General features: G+C 43.1%; 1 protein-coding gene across 7 annotated transcripts in view; it reads right to left on the bottom strand.

Annotated features, from left to right (window-relative positions):
• The window catches only part of RAPGEF4 (Rap guanine nucleotide exchange factor 4), a 337,463-nt gene that overhangs the window by 30,319 nt on the left and 287,485 nt on the right, over positions 1-19,659 (bottom strand). For 6 of the 7 annotated variants that reach the window (XM_008064745.2, XM_008064746.2, XM_021715884.1 and 3 more), the window contains 5 exons: positions 8,494-8,644; positions 6,062-6,150; positions 4,999-5,029; positions 4,698-4,776; positions 2,547-2,693 (listed from right to left, as the gene is read on the bottom strand). In XM_008064745.2, coding sequence (XP_008062936.1) covers positions 2,547-2,693; positions 4,698-4,776; positions 4,999-5,029; positions 6,062-6,150; positions 8,494-8,644 — 497 coding nt within the window. The remainder of the gene's footprint in view (positions 1-2,546; positions 2,694-4,697; positions 4,777-4,998; positions 5,030-6,061; positions 6,151-8,493; positions 8,645-19,659) is intronic. The other variant, XM_008064747.2, reaches the window with a different exon arrangement.

Here is a 19,659-nt window from a genome sequence, read left to right as displayed (position 1 = left end):
CCCGCCTGGGCAACTTGGCGAGACCTCATCTCTACAATAAATCAAAAAAATTAGCCGGGCTTGGTAGCGCGCGCCTGGAGTTCCAGCTACTTGGAAGGCTGAGGTGGAAGGATCACCGGAGCCCAGCAGGCGAGGCTGCAGTGGCCGGGAACAGCTACTGCACTCCAGTCTGGGTGACAGAGTGAGACTCCAACTCAAAAAAAAAAAAAAGAAAATAGTTTTGTCATTTCAAAGGGGGCCACTGTGACCTGAGTGATTCTCCGTATTCAGGAAGACCCCTGGGCTTTGATGAAGACTGTTTAAATGCTTTAGTCCACGATGGTCCTTGTCAGTCAACCCAAGAATCGGTCAATGTGATGAACTGTGACGAATCAATCATCATGTGACATTTGCATTCCATGGGCAACTATTAACGCTATGAACTTATGCATCGACCTAATATTTATTTCGCATTTACTGTATATCACACATAGTGGGAGATCCAGGCAATGAACAAGATCAATATGTTAGAGAGTGAGAAGTGACGAGGAGAAAAAATACAGCAGGGGATGGGGCTAGGTAGCATGTATAAGAGGATGAGGTAAACATTTTAGAAAGGGAATCAAGGAAAGGAAGGAGGAAGGTCTCAGGGAGACACTGACATGTGGGTAAAGACCTGGAGAAAGAATGTGCAGCGGGATTGTCGAGGACAAGCGATCTAGTCTAGTATTCCCTATCTTGTAGGTACCCACTTGAAGGCAGAAAGAAGGGGAGTGATTTATCTGAGGTGGCTGGGACTGAGAGAACTCCAGTGTAGATGCCAGCCTGGAGTTCTTTTTTTTTTTTTTTTTTTTTGAGTTGGAGTCTCACTCTGTCACCCAGACTGGAGTGCAGTGGCTGCTCCCGGCCACTGTAGCCTCAACCTGCTGGGCTCTGGCGATCCTTCCACCTCAGCCTTCCCAGTAGCTGGAACACAAGCGCACGCTGCCACGCCCGGCTAATTTTTGATTTATTATAGAGATGAGGTCTCGCCAAGTTGCCCAGGCGGGTCTCAAACCCGCGGACTCAGGCAATCCACTCGCCTCAGCCTCCCCCAAAGCGCGGGATTACAGGCTGAGCCACCAAGCCCGGCTCTGGAGTTCTTTTGTATAAACCCGAATCAAAAAACCCTTAAGGCTTTGCAGCCCTGAGAAGCATGGACCCCAAGAAGGAATCTAGCTTGACAAGCTCAACTGGGACAGAAACAGAAGGGGAGAACTTGGGACTCTAACATGCACTTTAAAATCCTACATGACTGAGCTTGCAGGTTCGAGACCAGCCTGGGCAACTTGGCGAGACCTTGTCTCTAAAATAAAATAAAAAATTAGCCAGGCACAGTAATGTGCACCTGCAGTTTCAGCTACCCTGGAAAGCTGAGGTGGAAGGATTGCTGGAGCCCAGCAGGTTGATGCTGCGGTGGCTGTGAGCATGTTACTGCACTGCAGACTGGGCGACGGAGTAAGACTTCAACTAAAATAATAATAATAATCCTACATTAATAGAATCATTGGCCTTAAAACACTGTAGAAATGGCTCACTTGTGCTGAAGAATCCCTCAAATGGCTGTCAAATCATTAGCTTTACTGGTCCTTCCTCCAGTCTCTCCTGCAACATGGCGGGCGGTTCCTAAAACCCTTGCCTGCATGGATAGCGACTGTTACTGTCTCCCTCTTCCCTCACCTGGGAACACCTTGGGGAAGCGGGCTGTGTCTCACTCATCTTCTCTTGTCACAATCACACTAAGTGGCCCGTAAATATTTGATGAATGAATAAATGCCATTTCAGGGAAGCAAAGAGTAATCAGGGACAATGAAATGAATTATAATTCCCTGGTGAGGGTGATAGTGCTCGTTTCGTTTGATGAGTGGGGCTTCTGCTTCTCTACTGGGTAAGGAAGGGAACAATCATCAACTGAAAAGAGTTGGCCTCTGACTACCTCTGACTTCAGACTTGTAGAAACCTATGGGCTTGAGTTTGTCAAGTTAGATTCCCTCTTGGGGTCCATGTTTCTCAGGGTTGCAAAGCCTTAAGCTTTTTTGGATTAGGGTTTATAATACTGAAATAACTCCAAGTTGGCATCCATACCAGAGTCCTCTCAGTTCCAGCCACCTCAGATAAATCACTCCACTTCTTGGATTGCCTGAGCCCGCGGGTTTGAGACCCGCCTGGGCAACTTGGTGAGACCTCATCTCTACAATAAATCAAAAATTAGCTGGGCATGGTAGTGTGTGCCTGTAGTTCCGGCTACTTGGAAGGTTGAGGCGGAAGGATCACCGGAGTCTCCAACTCAAAAAAAAAAACAACCACTCCACTTCTTTCTGCTTTAAAGTGGGTACCTACAAGATAAGGGATATTAGACACTCAGCTGACTTCCAACCACACCATTTCTGTTCTTTGTAGGAGCATACACAGCACCAGTGCATTCTTCTGAGTCAGCCTAAAATGGTGACACTAACTCCTTGCGTGGTCTCTGTTTAGATGAGATGTTCCATTTTGCAGAAGCCCAAAATACTAATTAAGGTTGTTACCTCCTCCAGAACTCATCTTGACTATGATCAGGCCTTCCCCAGAGCCCAGCTTGTCGGCAACTGCACTGATGACTTCCTTCACTGAGGCAGCCACTGGTACCCGGATGGTTGTGTAGGTGTGGTCCAGGCAATAGACCTTAAACAGAACTAGCAAAGGCAGAAACAATGTGGCAAATCAGACTCGGGCGTTCTTAAAAAAAACCAAACAAGTCATAAGTTATGAAAAATGTTTAGACATTCCCCCGAATTGTCATTGTCTTGCCATTCTTACCATTGTATTTATTCACACTCGTCTAACTCTATGCCCGCCCCCTACTAAAACTGCTTATCTTTGTATTGGTCTAAGAATGGGGACACATGTGGCTGCTGACCCCAACTAGAAACAGCAACAAATATGAGTAAAAACCCCACAAATAGGTCATGGGGAAAAACAGAAAGTATCGTTAAGCCTACGTTCTGGGTCTGAAGTGCCACACTGTGGGTGATTAATAGACCATCGTGGCCTTGAGTGGCGGCAGGGAGCCAATATGAACACCTCTGCACACAATAGTGCCTCTGCCTTGGCTGTGAGTCTATGTTGACATTCCTGCTCGTTTGCTTCCCCAGTTTGTGTGCTTTGGGATTGGGATTTAGCTCAGCTGACCTAGCCCAGCAGACCCGTATATATGGCACCCACAGGCTCACATAAAACTCCTGGAAGTAATACCAGTTACTGTGATACGTGGGGCTTAAATTACAAGATTCATTTTGGCCTAAAATGAAGAAAACCTTTCTTTTCTTGAGTTAGCTTCTCACTCTGTCACCCAGGCTGGAGTGCAGTGGCATGATCAAGGCTCACTACAACCTCAACCTCCTGAGCTCAGGTGATTGCCTCAGCCTCCTGGATAGCGGATTACAGGAGGGTGCCACTGTGTCTGACTAATTTTTTGATTTTTTTTTTGTAGAGATAATCTCACACTATGTTGCCTAGTCTGGTCTTGAGCTCCTAGGCTCAAGCAATCCTCCCATCTCAGTCTCCCAAAGTGCTAGGATTACAGGCATGAACCACTGTGCCCAGCTAAAATGAAATTTTTATTATCATTATTGTGATTATTTTGGGTTGTGGTTCTTTGGTGTGTCCCTGTAGTTGCAGCTACTTGGAGGGCTGAGGTAGAAGAATTGCCTGAGCCTAGGAGGTCTAGGTGGCTGTGGCCGTGAGCGTGCCACTGCACTCCAGCCTGGGCAACAAGAATGAGACTCTGACTCATTATAATAATCATCATCACTGGATTGCAACGGGGTGCCTCCAGGAGAAGTTATTCTTTGGTTCATGGTTAGGAATCCCAGGGGGAAGATAAATAATCCAACAATAAAAGCCAGCACCTTCCCCTCCCTGATGGGTACTAAGGAGGCTGTGTGCAGAGCCAGAGGCTGTCCTGGGGCAGGATGCTCATGTTCCACCTTCTTTTAGGCACCCACAAGGTGCCAGCTACCTCCCCACCGGCCTTTCCCAGAGCTGGGCAAGCCTGACAATCAGGTCCTGGGATCACCTTCATTTCCTCCAAGAAACATGTTAGTCAGGGAGAGGCAGAATCAGGGAAGGGCAGACAAGCACCTCGACTCCAGGCACAAGAGTTTGAAAACATAAATTTCAGCAAGAGTACCTGCATAGTGAACATTTGTATACCTAACCCTGAATTGTACCCTACATCTTTAAAATCAAGAATTTTAAAGTTTAAAAAACAAAGAAAACATAAATCATTGGACTTCTGGGTGTGGTGGCTCATGCCTGTAATCCCAGCGGTTTGGGAGATGGAGCTGAGGAGTGAGAGACCAGCCTGGGCAACATGGCGAGACCTTGTCTCTACAATAAATAAAGAAATTAGCTGGTTGTGGTGGCATGTGCCTGTAGTTCCAGCTACTTGGAGGGCTGAGGTGGAAGGATTGCCTGAGCCTAGGAGGTCTACGTGGCCATGGCCTTGAGCATGCCACTGCACTCCAGCCTGGGCAACAGAGTGAGACTCTGACTCATAATCATCATCATCATTGGACTGCAACGGCTTGCCTCCAGGAGAAGCTATTCTGTGGGTCCATGGTGAGGATTCCCGGAGGGAAGATTTGAATTGGATTCTAAATAATCGACACAACCATAGGCTGGAAGAGAATTCTCACCCTCATCAGAGCCGCGGATGGGCTGGCGCTTCTGGGCTCGCTCGTCACCTGTGTTGAACTGCTGCAGAAGAACTTTGTGCTGTAAAAGCAAAACCACAACACGTGCCATCAGGGAGCATGACCAAAGTGCACCAGCCACTCAGAGGAAACGCATCTGAGAAGCAAGTGGAGTCAAGAAATGAAGATAACATATGTTGTAATTACAAAAAGTAAATCATATATATAGAGAGAGATACTGTAATATATTTCTGGAGACTTGTAATACCACAGGGCACAGAAATTCAGAATCCATTTCACTTACCTTCTTTTGTGGTGCCTTTGTATCTTCTGAGCTACGAGAAGTAGAGAAAGCACATTACTTAACACCATTGCTATGACTGCTTTCTTTCTTTTTATTTTTTTAAGTTGGGGTCTCACTCTGTCACCCAGGCTGGAGTACAGTGACAGGATCATGGCTCATTGCAGCCTAGACCTCCTGAGCTCAGGCGGTGCTTCCACCTCCTGAGTAGATGAGTCTACAGGCATGTGCCACCAAACCTGGCTGATTTTTTTGTAGAGACAAGGTCTCGCTATGTTGCCCAGGCTGGTCTCAAACTCCTGGGCTCAAGTGATCGTCCCACTTCGGCCTCCCAAAGTGCTGGGACTGCATCAGGTCTATTATTACTTTAAATTGCTTTATTTGTATATAATTTTAATTTTACGTTAGGAAATAAAATCATGGAATCTCTTCAGGAGGGCATATGAGTATGTGCCTCTTCATTTTAATACTAAGAGACCAAAGCGCAGGGGACAGCAAAAACAACAGCTCTTGTCATAGGCAGATCCTTGGCAGAAGTGATGTTCAAAGTCAGGATTTCTAGCTCTCAAAGTCTATCCAGCATTCTCTAGTACTGTATTTAATCTATAGCTCAAGTAACAACATGTGAAAAACTTCTGTTTTCCTTGAGAGGACACAAATGTTCACCACCAACAGCTTTGGCAGCAGAAAGTGAATTTTCCATATACGCAATTGCCCTCAAGTTTTCTTTACATGTCACTGACTATTTTATTGCTAATTTCACTGCTTTGAACCTATGGGACCTAAGTTCATGGAGTTGGACTCTACAAAGGGGGGTCGTTCCTTCCCAGTCTTTCTCTTGGCGGCCTTCCAGTGCAGAATGAACAGAATTCCAGTCCTTCTGCTCATCTGGCCTACTGTACCACCTATGCCCTCGGTTCAGTCTACTCAAGCCAGAACACTGCATGGCTGTTGAAAGGCCAGCAGAAGCCTTCCTTGTGGGCAAAGGATGTTTGGAAGATATTTTGATCACGAGGCAGGCACTCACGTGATAAAGGCATACCCCCAAAGCCAAGCCCTTCCTTACATTTGTTTGACAATCTTCTCCAGCTCCGGCAGTTGCTCCTTGAGGGCAGCAATCATCCGGGCATCATCTGATACAGACACATAAAACTCCTGTAATTGGCAAAGGTCACAGGCTTTTAACAAGAACTGCAGAAGGCACATGCTTCTGTAATGAGCAAAAAAGACATGTCCCTACGTCATCTGCTCGCCAGCATCTCCAGACCATGGTTTTATGGCCTGGAGGAATTTAAAAAAAAAAAAAGAAAGAAAATGTTACACTATATCTAAATTCAAAATCGCTTATGAGAAGAAGTTCTGGAAATAGATGGTGGTGATGACTGCACAACATGGAGAATGAAACGAATGCCACTGCATCGTACACTTAAAAATGATTAAAATGGAACTGTATGTTAGATATATTACATCAAAATAAAAAGTTCAATTTAAAATAAGTTGCAAATGAATTGATTATAATATGTTTATATGAAAGGCAATGTGATGCATTGTTTTAGAATGGGTCATTTTATAGTCCATACTTAGAGCACTTTTTTTTTTGAGTTGAAGACTCTGTCACCCCGGCAGGAATGCAGGGGCACCAACATGGTTGACCGCAGCCTCAATCTCCTGGGCTCAGGCAATCCTTCTGCCTCAGCCTCCTGAGTAGCTGGGACTACAGGCATGCGACACCATTCTTGGCTTTCTTTTTTTTTTTTTTTTTTTGTAGCGACAAGGTCTCACTATGTTGCCCAGGCTAGTTTCGAACTCCTGGGTTCAAGCAATTCTCCTGCTCAGCCTCCCAAAGTGCTGGGATACAACGTGAGCCACTGTGTCCAGCCTAAGACAATTTTTTACCTCAATATTTTTTTCAGGGGAATTTCAATATTCATTTTAACATTATTTTAATATTTGTTGTTTAACTACCACTCGTTCTGGTTAATTGTTGGCAGTAAAATGTAGGCTTGGTCTTCAGCACCACATTGGATGCATGCTGAGTTTGTGCCATCGGGACACTGTGCTGACCTCCTGGGAACTGTCCTGAGCACCTTGCACCAGCAGGTGTGCCAACTTTGCCTGAGAGCAGTGGCCTCCATGGCAGATGATGAGAACCAGAGCAGTGACAGCTTGGCTACCACTTTAGACCATCTGCAAAATGGTCCTGTACTCAATAGGAGGAGGAGGCCACGAATCAGCCATGAGTCAACATACGTCCCCTAGCTACTAGTACTCCTCACATTTTCAAAACACTTCATTCCACAGCATCAATGGACTCTCATGGCCCACCTCTCCTCCCTGCCTTACCTCTCTGCTTGTGAAATAATAGTTAAAAAGGAGAGAGGTGGGTGGTTCTTTTGGATGATTCATTTTAGAACACACAGACTGAAAAGGTTTGAAATGAAAGTGACGTTGCCTTTTGCCCGCACAGAAGTAAGGTCTTCATCTAAATTTTGGAGGAGAGAGTGAGTAACTAAGGGGTTAAATGTCAGGATCAAGGCTGTCGTAGGGCGCTAGAGCTCTGGGAAGGGAAAGAGAAATTTAGAGCAGTGTTTGAGAACTACTGTCATGGTCTACCACTTCCTGTTCTAGCAATTCCTCAATAAAATAATCTGCTCCACTCCACTCAAAAATACCTACCATTAGCTCTAGTCATCCCAGTTCTAGGAACATAACCAAGGACAGACTTACTTGCACAAAAATGTTCACTGCACTATAATTCTAGGAGGGCGAAAACCAAAAATGCTACGAATATTTAACAATTTGGGAAGAAATAACTATATCTCGGTGGCTCAGCCTATAATCCCACGCTTTGGGAGGCCGAGGTGAGTGGATTGCCTGAGCCCGCAGGTTCGAGATCCGCCTGGGCAACTTGGCGAGACCTCATCTCTACAATAAATCAAAAAAATTAGCCGGGTGTGGTAGTGCGCACCTGTGGTTCCAGCTACTTGGAAGGCTGAGGCGGAAGGATGGCCAGAGCCCAGCAGGTCAAGGCTGCGGTGGCCGGGAGCGTGCCACTGCACTCCAGTCTGGGCAACAGAGTGAGACTCCAACTCAAAAAATATATATATATATATGTATCTGTGACATAGTTGCTTAATGGTCTTTAGAGATTTTTATTATAAGGAGTGTACTGAGAGAAAAAATGCTTATAGAAAGTTAAATGGAAAAAGCAGCCTGCAAAATGTTGGGTACTGTGTAATTACAACAACATTAAGTATACAAAGGAGATGAGATGACGATACATTAAAATGCTACCAGTTATTGAATTAGAATGGTCGGGTAATGAAGGATGTTTTTCTTTCCTTTTTCTACAATACCTTTCTGATGAATGAACATGCTAACAGTCTAGAATTTGCAATTACAGTCTCTCCAGGAAAGCTGCCGTGACTAAACGGTAGGTCCCTATATTATAGGACAGAGGTGCATTCTTGGAAGGGATGACCCCCCTCCCTGCCATACCTCCAGGAAGGCCATGGCCACGTCATCCTCTTGGAGGAGGTCTCCACACATGGCTGCCCACTGTAGGACCAGGCGGATGACTCGTCTTTTATTGTTGAAGGCATAGTCCATCTTCTCCTGTTCTGTACCTTGCGAAGGCTGTGCGTGGTAAGTGCCGAGGTGTCAAGGAAGACATTAGCCATTTCACATACTACTTGCAGAGGCAAACAGTGACAGATCCCAGCTTCAGAAAGCTAGTCCTTTAGATATAGAGTTCTATGTCTAGACAGGGAGGCCTGAGACCTCAAGGAAAAGCCCACATAAAGCGTCTGTACCAAATACATACAAACTCTTGTTAACTCCTGCCAACTTTGACTTGACAGTTGTCCAATTGACTTGACCTTTACTGGTTCCACTTGGACTTGGGATTTTCAAGGATTCTTGTGCTGGGCTCCAGCTCTCATTCCCTGATAGCCTGTGCCTTGCCAACTCTTTTTGGTCCCCATAATTCCGCCCACATCTCTACATTCCCCTTTATTATATGCATTTCCATTAAACCCTTTCCAGCAGGCATCTAAGTGGTGCTGGGACCATGGCTGATACAAAGAGTTGCATGGTTGGGCAAGGTGAGATTGGAGGTGAACTCCCCCAGTGCTAAGAAGAGGAAAGGTTCCTGCTGCATCAATCCTCCAGAGAGGGCCGCAGACACGCTTTCACACTGTCTTCTCTCATCTAGAACCACGACATATCTCCTTGACTCTTTGCACATTCATGGCTGCCATTCTAATTATAAGCCCCTTGAAATTTGGCATGACATGTTACTTGTCTTGTATTCTATACCATGCCTAACATAGTGACATTCTTTTTTTTTTTTTTTTTTAGTGAGAAATCAGGATTTATTGAGAGGACAGAAAAGCTCCCACAGTGGGAGGGGAACATAGTGACTTTCATCTAGAAATCTTATTTATTCATGAACGCAACAGATACTTGGTTGAGTACCTCCCACGTGCCAAAAGAAAAGGTCCCTACTCTTGGTTGATGTGCTCATGTGTATTAGGCAGAACAGTAGATGAGATCAAGGAATATTTTAGATTAGACATATCAATCCTTTTCAGTGATTTATAGTTCATAGCCAGACAATTAGTTCATAAAACAGCTTATTCTTTGTAACTGACAATGTAGCTTGCACACGAAATCCCTCAGTTACACTCTGCTTTATAGTTTTGTGATGAAAGTGCCATTCTATTTCTACAAGTGAACAAACACACTGAAGTAGCATAAATGCCCAGGATTACCTAGTGAGAGCGCAGAGCTGGTTGTGAACTCAAGACTCCTGTTTCCAATTCATTGTCTTCCCATCACATACTATGCCCATGCCTCACACCTCACTCTGAGACTGGCCATGTCTTAGCTTACTCCTCTGCCTTAAAAGACACAGTATAAGACTGCCTTGTGGCAGTGTGGTGCTTGAGAGCTAAACCAGCAAAGGGCCTTTTCTAAAAGGACTATAAATAATCATGATCAAGGTAAATGACAGAACCTTAAAGCAAAGGTTTACTGCATGTAAATGGGTTGCAAAATGGCTTTCATAAATTGAGCACAAGATTCATAAAAAAGAAAATTGCTCAACCTGTATTGCTACAATTCTCTCTGAGCTTGCAATAAAAAAAGGAAGAAAGATCACTTTATGTGAAAATTATTTCTTTTCTGATTAACCCTTTGGTCTCTTGCTTATATGCATTCACAACTCAGTTTTTTCTTTCCAAAGAATTGCAATGCTGGACACTACATTTATTTATATATTAATTTATCATTTAGAATCGTCGAGATTTGTTACATAAGTATATTGCTTGGGGGCAAGACTTGGGCTTTTGATGAACCCTCCCCTGACCCCAATAATAGGTGTGGTACCCAACGGGTGACTTTGTATCCCTCGTTGCCCACCTTCCCTCCTTCCCTCCCTCCATTAAGCAGTGGCCAGTGTCCGTTGTTCCCATCCTTGTGCTCATGTGCTCAATGTTTAGTGGGCACTATATGAAGGGGAACTCCCAAAAACCCAGAATCTATTTATAAAAAGTTGTGTGTCTATTCTTACACGTTTAAACTTCAGTCGCCTTCAAAGTACTCTTTGCTTGATGCAATACACCTATTGAGACACTTTTTCCACTGCTCAAAACAACTTTTGAGCTCGACAGTTTGATGCCTTTTAGTGTTTCTGTTGTCTTTTGTTTCACCTCTTCCATATCAGCAAAATGTTTCCCTTGGAGGACACTTTTCATCTGGGAAACAAATCCCCCCCCCAAAAAAGTCCCTTATGGCAAGATTGGAAGTGTAGGGCACAGGAGTCAGGTCATTTTTGGTCAAAAACTGCTGGAACACTCAGCAGGGTGTGGCCAGGTGCACTCGTAAATCACCTACCATGAAATGGACAAATGTGTTGAAAGAATCTCCAAAAAAAAAAATGCGCTGAAGCCAAACAAAGCCTCTCACAACAATGCAAGCTGGTACACTGATGCTCTAGGGTTCCTAGAACACTTACCTAGCAGGGGAATCCTGTCCCACAAGGGGCCTGCACTCCAAAAGATAATTCCGGTTTTTTTTAGGTCCTCCTTCATATTTTTTGACCATTTTTTAATGGCATGTAGGAGGATGGTCAGGTACATGGTGGGTTCCAAATGAGTAATTCTTGACTGACTGAAAAATATGTACTTGTTCTCTCAAGAATGGGAGGTTATCTGGGTTCAAGTCCTTTTGCTGCCACCATCTAGACATATGATTTTGGATAAAGTCACATATAGCCACTGTAGACCTCTATTTACTCATCTGTGCAATGAGGTGATCTGTAAGGAGGTGAGATGAAAGAATTTCCAAATTTTCTTTCAGCGATCACACTTAATACCAATAACGCAAGGTGGACTTAAAGAGAATCAAGCAGCACTCACAGCATGCACATCCATTGCTACCCTTCCCCCATGCTCTCTTTTGCTTACTTTCATGGTTACTTGTGTTTGAGGAGAAACTGGAGGATACCAGGTTTTGGCAGGTACTATTGTTTTTATTTCTATGGCTCAGGAGTCAACTGGAAGAAGAATGGCTAAGATGGAGGGCAGGGGAGTAGGCTGTGAAGCCCAATCTCCACACATGTAAGAGGCAGTGGGAATTCTGAAGTCTGAAACTAACGTGTTTTAGAGCGCCCGCTAGGCTGAGCTCGCTCCCTCAGCTGGCCACCCTGAATATCATGATGCCATTGTGGGTTGTGTCACATTCCCTACCTGACACAGCCTAGGTGTCTTTCCTAGCACCCCTGTTCTAAATCTAAGGGTTAGTGTCTGTGAAAGACAATCTTTCCGATGACCTTGGACTGTGAAAAATGAGCGGATTAAATTTTCTTTTTCTTTTTTTAGATTGGAATATATAGTTTATTTAGAAAGTAAATTAGAGAAAAAGAGGGAGGAGCTTCACCTCCCCAAGGTAGGGGAGGGGACCAAAGCTAGAAAACATGGTGGACATAGCTCAAAGAACCACGTGGCCCAACCAGGGTTTAACAAAGTAATGACCCAGATTTAATTTTCGATCATCGATCATGTCATATTAATTTCAAAAAGAATGTCACACTGTGCCCTGAGTTATCATATAAACTATAATCTTAAATTATTTCTTTATACATGCAGCATGAGTACATTTTGAATCACTCAAAGATAGTAAAAACATATGGAGGAAATGGAAGCTTTTATTTTATATATAGTCTAAATTTAGAAAAATAACCCCAAGACAGGACAATTAATGTGCTAATGTAGTTTCTAAGAGATAAATGAAGCCAGAGGCAGTGGCTCACACCTGTAATCCCAGCACTTTGGGAGGCTGAAGTGAGAGGATCACTTAAGTCCAGGAGTTCCAAACCAACCTGGGCAACATAGCAAGACCTTGTCTCTACAATAAATAAAAAAACTAGCCAGACGTGTGGCACGTGCCTGTAGTCCCAGCTACAGAGGAGGCTGAGATGGAAGGATTACCTGAGCCCAGGAGATGGAGGCTGTGGTGAGCTGTGATCGCGCCATTGCACTCCAGCCTGGGTGACAGAATGAGACCTTATCTCAAAAAAAGAGGAAAATGTATTTTCAAATAAATTTAAATATTTTTACAGAAAATACAGCAAAGTGCTTTACAAGTACCTAGGCAAATAAATCATTCAAATTGATTCACCAATGATTAATTAAGAAGTGACTTTGAGGCATCATGCTATGAGCTGCTGATACAACGGGCACAGTCTCTACTCACCTGAAATATTACATTGGACAATATGTTGAAAAGGAGGTATTTGTGTACGTGTGTGTATGAGAGAGAGAGAGAGAGAAAGAGGGAGATTCTTTCCTGCTTGTATGAGGCTGCAATGGTTTAACATATCAAGTTAGTATCAAATGATATAATTCTAACTTTCCAGGTTATCTTGACCTGACTCAAGGAAGCAATGCCAACACTTGCATGTCGGAAACAATAACATCAGCAGTACATCTGTGGCTACTTTGTAGGGCCATGGGATAGGATAATTAAATCTACATTGTCTCTATGGGTCAGGACAAAGATTTTTCTTGTCCTCTTTCCTGCTAGGAAAATCTGTCTTTTATCTACAATAAGAGATAGAATACATGATTGGAAGGATTAATATAACAACACTTTACATGTCTATAAAGCTTTACAGTTTATAAAATTGGCTCAATATATTCATGTGACCAAATAATGCTCTCCACAAACCTGAAAAGGGAATATTTATGGGTAAAGAAACTGAGGGTCAGAGGGATCTGCCCAAGGTTGTTCAGTGAATGAACAGGAGGGCTTACAAATCCAGACAGGACTTTTTCTTTTCTTTTTTCTTTTTTTTTTTACTCTGTCACCCGGGATGAAGTGCAGTGGCATACTCACGTTCACTGTAGCCTCAACCTGCTGGGCTCAGGTGATTCTTCTGCCTCAACCTACCAAGTAGCTGGAACTACAGGCACGTACCACCACGCCCTGCTAATTTTTAAAAATTTATTGCAGAGACGAGGTCTCACCATGTTGCCCTGGCTGGTTTGGAATCCCTGGACTCAGGCAGTCCTCTCGACTCCGCCTGCCAAAATGCTGGGATTACTAGTATGAGCCACCACGCCTGGGCTAGACAAGGCTTTTTCTACTGTTTGCCCCCCACTATCCTAACCAGTAGCTACAGTGACTAGGCATTAGTGCTTGGGTTCATGAAATTATTAAGAATAATTGTATCTGGTAGCAAATACCCTAGTGGAAAAGAAATTATTATTTTTTTCTCTGAAGTTCCAAGTGTCCTGGAGCTGATTCAATAAATTAAGCAACCAGGGCTGAATGCCCTTGTCCTTGAATAATCCCATGGCCTCGTGGGAGACAGAATCTACCAAATTCAGAGGGACTAGGAGGGGCTCTCTCCCTTTTCTCATGCAAGTTAAGTATTCTTGCCTCTGGGGAAGAAAAGGAAGCACTGATTTATTTCACAAAGTGTCAGCTTTCCCTTTTAGATGTTTATTTACTAAACTGAGGGTGGGAGCAATACTACTTTTATAGCTGAGTCTGGCCATGTACTCAAGAAGTCTGTTTCTCCACAGGTCACATATTGTTCCATTCCTGAACCGTCTGTTAAATCACATACTTATGGGACACACGAAAGACTTTATATCCAATTAATGATACCTGACATGGTTACAGATGACGTGTTGGGGTTTATATTTATTCCCATAACAACCTTCCCAGGCTTTTAGATTTATATGACTTTTAGATTTTATTTAATTCCTACATAAAAGGTAGGTTGAGGGTGGGAGGAGCTCTTCGTGAATCTCTACATTTTCTACCTAAGAACTGGACACACAGAAACACAAAACACTTTGAGGTTTCATGATTCCTTTCAGGTAGCAGCCACAGAATAAAGACTATCCCAGCAGTTCCCTTGTCTCAGTATGATGCCAAAAGTGCAACTTTAAAAGAGTAACATTTCAGAGATAGCATGTTCATAAATTCAAACATATCAGGAAGGTTGGAGAAGCCTTCTCTGGCTAAAATTGATATCCATTGTTTGATGGAGAAAGTCCTACGTGGAATAAAATCTAATTCTTCTCCAGGACAAATAACAATTTAGAAAGGATTGTCAATGAGTATCACACACATAAAGATTATTATGAGCAGATTTTAAAATGATAAAATACATAATAATCCAATGCTTTTGTCAAATGATCAGGAGATACTTTTATTTTTTATTTCATTTTTATTTTTTGAGTTGGAGTCCAGACTAGAGTGCAGTGGCCGCTCCAGGCCACCGCAGCCTCGACCTGCTGGGCTCCAGCGATCCTTCCGCCTCAGCCTTCCAAGTAGCTGGAACTACAGGCGTGAGTTACCACACCCGGCTAATTTTTGATTTCTTGTAGAGATGAGGTCTCGCCAAGTTGCCCAGGCGGGTCTCGAACTCGCGGGCTCAGGCAATCCACTCACCTCAGCCTCCCAAAGCGCGGGATTATAGGTTGAGCCACCGAGCCCGGCTTTTAAATGACTCACGATACCAAGACAGCTGGGTTCAGGCAAGAAGCAATATGGCTGCCTAAACGCATGGAAAAAGAGATACAGAAAGACAACATGTTTCTAGTGTCTCATAGAGTTCTGCTTTTTTAAGACTACAAGAGAATCTAGAATTATTTACTGAATTGGTATTTTAAACACAATTAAGGAATGGCTGGCTGGGCGCGGATGCTCATGCCTGTAATCCCAGCACTTTGGGAGGTGGAGGCAAGAGGATTGCCTGAGCCCAGGGAATCAAGATCAGTCTGGGCAACATGGCAAGATCTCGTCTCTACAATAAAGCAAAAAATTAGTCAGGCGTGGTGGCGTTTAAGTGGCCAAATTCATCACTGACACACTGAGTTGATTTCAGATGAGTCACAGAATCACAAAAATCTGTGTTTCCAGAACACTTTGATTTGATTGTATTTCCTTCAACTCCATCATCTTAGAGGTAAATAAACTGAGGCAGAATGAAGTGATTTTTCCAAATTTATCATAGGAATTCTTGGGACTAGAACCCAGTTTTCTTATTCCCCTCCCTAGTACTCTTTTTTTTTTTTAACCTATCTATACTTTTGTGTTTTGTCTACTATTGATGTTAATTTCTTTATCTAAACATATATTATGTAGCAGAGCCTAGTGATTTAGAAGTTTGTTGGGAAACAGGAAATCCACCTGAGATATAGAAATTGATCCCCCCAAACCCTCAAAACAGACAAAGCACAAGCAAAAAAATCAAGAGTTAACTGTTGCAGCCTTGCTAATCTGACACGTAGGGAGGCAGAGAATTGCTATGTCTCAATGAGCTCCCTCTGCTTGGTCTCATGCCTGGCAATTGGGAAAGCAGTGGCTCACTGCTACTAACCAGACACCGTTTAATCTACTGACCAAATTCCAACTTGAACTTTGTCTTATACAGGTTGAGTATCTCTTATCTGAAATGCTTGGAAACAGCATTACATTTACCAGCTCAGCATCCCTAAGCTGGAAATCTAGAATCTGAAATGCTCCAATGAGTATTTCTTTCTTTTTTTTTGAGTTGGAGTCTCACTCTGTCGCCCAGGCTGGAGAGCGGCAGCCTGCACAGGCCACCGCAGCCTCTATCTGCTGGGCTAGGTGATCCTTCCGCCTCAGTCTTCCAAGTACCTGGAACTACAGGAACTACAGGTGCGCATCACCAGGCCTGGCTAATTTTAAAAAATTTTTTTGTAGAGACAAGGTCTCACCAAGTTGCTTAGGCTGGTCTAAGTATTTCTTTTGAGTGTCATGTCAGAGTTCAAAAAGTTGCAAATTTTGGAGCATTTTAAAATTTCAGATTACAATACTTAACCTGTAATAAAGACTTTTGACCATCCAGGAGCATTAAGTCAGAATCCTTCACAGCAGGAACCATATCTTTTTTTTTTGAGTTGGAGTCTCACTCTGTTGCCCAGACTGGAGTGCAGTGGCCGCTCCCGGCCATCGCAGCCTCGACCTGCTGGGCTCCGGCGATCCTTCCGCCTCAACCTTCCAAGTAGCTGGAACTACAGGCGCGCTACCAAGCCCGGCTGATTTTTTGATTTGTTGGAGAGATGAGGTCTTGCCAAGTTGCCCAGGAGCGTCTCGAACCCACGGGATTGGGCAATCCACTCACCTCAGCCTCCCAAAGCGCAGGATTACAGGCTGAGCCACCGAGCCCGGCTTGGAACCATATCTTAAGCTCCTGGTGAATCTCTACATTTTTCTACCAAAGAACTGGGCACACAGAAACACAAAACTCTTTGATGTTTCATGGTTGACGGATTGCTTCAAACAATTCAATCACCCTATTTGGAATGCTACATATAATGCACTTTTCCACAAAAAAAAAAAAATCTTCAAAAATATCACAGTCTTTGTTTAAATTACCTGAAATTCCATTTTGTCAAGATGCTAAATACAGATCACGGGTACATTCTAAGTAAGTTCATAAAGTTTTCAATGCCACCAGGTACACTAAGTCTACACAAATTCCAAAATATCTGGTATATCATCTAAACAAAATATTTAGTCATTGGCTATTTAATCCACAGGATGCCAAACTTTCAGAGTGACTACAGCTTCATTGAAATGAATCACCTCCTTTGTCATCATGTACTTGTGACTGAGGACGGACTGGATCTGTTTTCAGTGAGGTATTTGGGCTGAGAATCAGCAGAGGTAAAGGCCACGGTGTAGGCTACAGTCTTTCTATCCTGCTAACAGCAGGCTTAATATTCCATTGAGTCATTTTCCTCATGCCGGCTCTGCCGTTCAAACACTGTAATTATTTCATATATTTTTACCTAGTTATTATCTTACTCACCACAGGCACCTGTAATTTTTCTGTATTTTTTTTTAACTGCTCATTTACTTATTCTTAATTCAGCTAATAATGGTTCCATGTATTAAAATTATCATGGAGAAAGTAAGTGAAAACCTCCCAGGATGTCGAGGTAGTAGATTCATTACAGCCTACAACAGGGAATAAAATATTATGTATACTTTTTGCAGTAAGTACATGCTAATTATGCAGCTATTTATAAAACACTTAACAACATTCAAACCCATACTCTTCAATGTTGTTGTTTTTTAAACCCTGCTTTGCATACAAGATCTCTGCTCGCAGCTGAAAACAAACTTTGGGGGTCATCTGCCCGCCACCGAGACAAATCTTTTGTATACTTGTTACAATACTCCTCTCACGATGATGCAATAATAACAGCAACATTTTTATGGGGCTTTGGGGTTTATAATGTACATTCATACACGTAACTTCATTTGATCTTCACAACAACCTGGTAAGGTGGGTATGGCAAGTAGAATTACCCCTACCATGTAGAAGGGGCTCAGAGAGTTTAAAGACCACATAGCGCATGTGAAATCCTGGTTTTAAACACAGGTCTTCTGACTTCAGAGCTTTCACTTTTCCTACTATAACTTGGGGCTTCTTACTTTTCGGAGCAGCCCAACATTCTGATCACGGGTCTATTCCTTCCTTGATGCAGTATGAGGGGACCCCAAAAAATCTAGAATTATTTTTTGGAAGGTGGGCCCCTTGTAGTACAGGTTTCCCCCTCAGATAAGTGTTCTAGAAATCCATTGGCATCAGTGTACCAGCTAGTGTTGCTGTGAGAGTCTGTGTTCGACTTCAGTGAATTTCACGACGGTGATTTGTAAGCATACGTGCCCACACCGGGGTGAGTGTTCAGTAGTTTTTGACCAAAAAACAGTACTACCTTTGTGACCCACCCTCCCTATTCACCTCTCACCTCAACTTTTTTTTTTTTTTGCACTACAAGGTATCAAAATTGATGAGTTCAAAAACTGTTTTGAGCAGTGGAAAAAGTGTCTCAATAGGTATACTTTGAAGGTGATTAAAGTTTAAACGTGTAAAAATAAATACACAATTTTTATAGATAAATTCGGCTTTTTTGGGGGACCTCCTTATGTGTCCATAAGGACCCAAGTTTGAAATTAGACTACATAGGTTCATATCCTGGCATCCCCACCTATACATGAAATGTGTGATCCCTGGTGAGTTAGTTGACTAAGAGCCTTGGTTTCCTTGTCAGTAAATTTCATAGGATTGCTGGTAAGGATGAAATAACACAAGGAAAACATGTAGAGCTGTATCTCAAACATATGAAGTACTCAGTAAATCTTAGCTATCAACATTATTACTGATCCTACTCTGGAAATAATTGAAAATATTTTCACAGGGGTTCAAGAGCAGCCTGGGCAACTTGGTGAGACCTCATTTCTATAATTAAAAAAAAAAAATTAGCTGGACATGGTAGTGCATGCCTGTAGTTCTAGCTACTTGGAAGGCTGAGGCAGAAGGCTCACCTGAGCCCAGCAGGTCAAGGCTGCGGTGGCTGTGAGTGTGCCACTGCACTCTAGCCTGGGTGACAGAGTAAGACTCCAACTCAACAACAACAACAAAATATTTTCAAAGGATAGTTGTAGATTTTTTTTTTATAAGACTTCCTGTGTTTAATGCTGTGATGTTATTCCTACCAACACAGGCTGCTCCTTTGTGTGCACTTATTAACTTTGAGCTCACAGGAGTGCTTTCTATGCTGTGAATTTCTTTAGATATCTCTCATTTCCCTGCTCAGAATATTTCTCCCACTGATTTTCAGAAATTTCTGTGTTTGTAGAAGTCTCCAGCTACCCTACTTTTTAGTCTCAAACCAAGTGATACAGGGACCCGCTGAAGTCCATCCATATTGCCACAGCCCCTAGAGATGGACATGGCAAGGGTTCAAGCGCTCCTGCACATTCCTGATGACATTACCGAGCATTCCCTTGTCTTCTATGCACTCCCAGTAAATAGCTTCAAGGGGATCCTTGACTTCCCTGCAGACTATGTTCAAAGATGTAAATCCCTATTTACTCCCTTTCTTAACAGTCACAGGTTTGGACAATATAGTATCAATGTAACCGTAAGTTTTATGATTTGCATAAATCATAAACAACTTTTGCAATGCATGATGTCTTAGGCCTTGTAAATTTCCTTTACTCTAAATATCACTATCTAAAAGTAAAATGTGGCTGTAACTTAAGCGCTATATAATGTCCTGCTGGTCACGTGGCTAATGTACAGGAATGGACAACTCTGGACTAAAAAGT

The sequence above is a fragment of the Carlito syrichta genome, unplaced genomic scaffold (assembly GCF_000164805.1).
Source record: "Carlito syrichta isolate Samal-C Ts95f unplaced genomic scaffold, Tarsius_syrichta-2.0.1 Scaffold307991, whole genome shotgun sequence".
NCBI lineage: Eukaryota > Metazoa > Chordata > Mammalia > Primates > Tarsiidae > Carlito > Carlito syrichta.
Note: the sequence above shows the minus strand (reverse complement) of the source record. Positions and strands in the feature narration are given on the sequence as shown.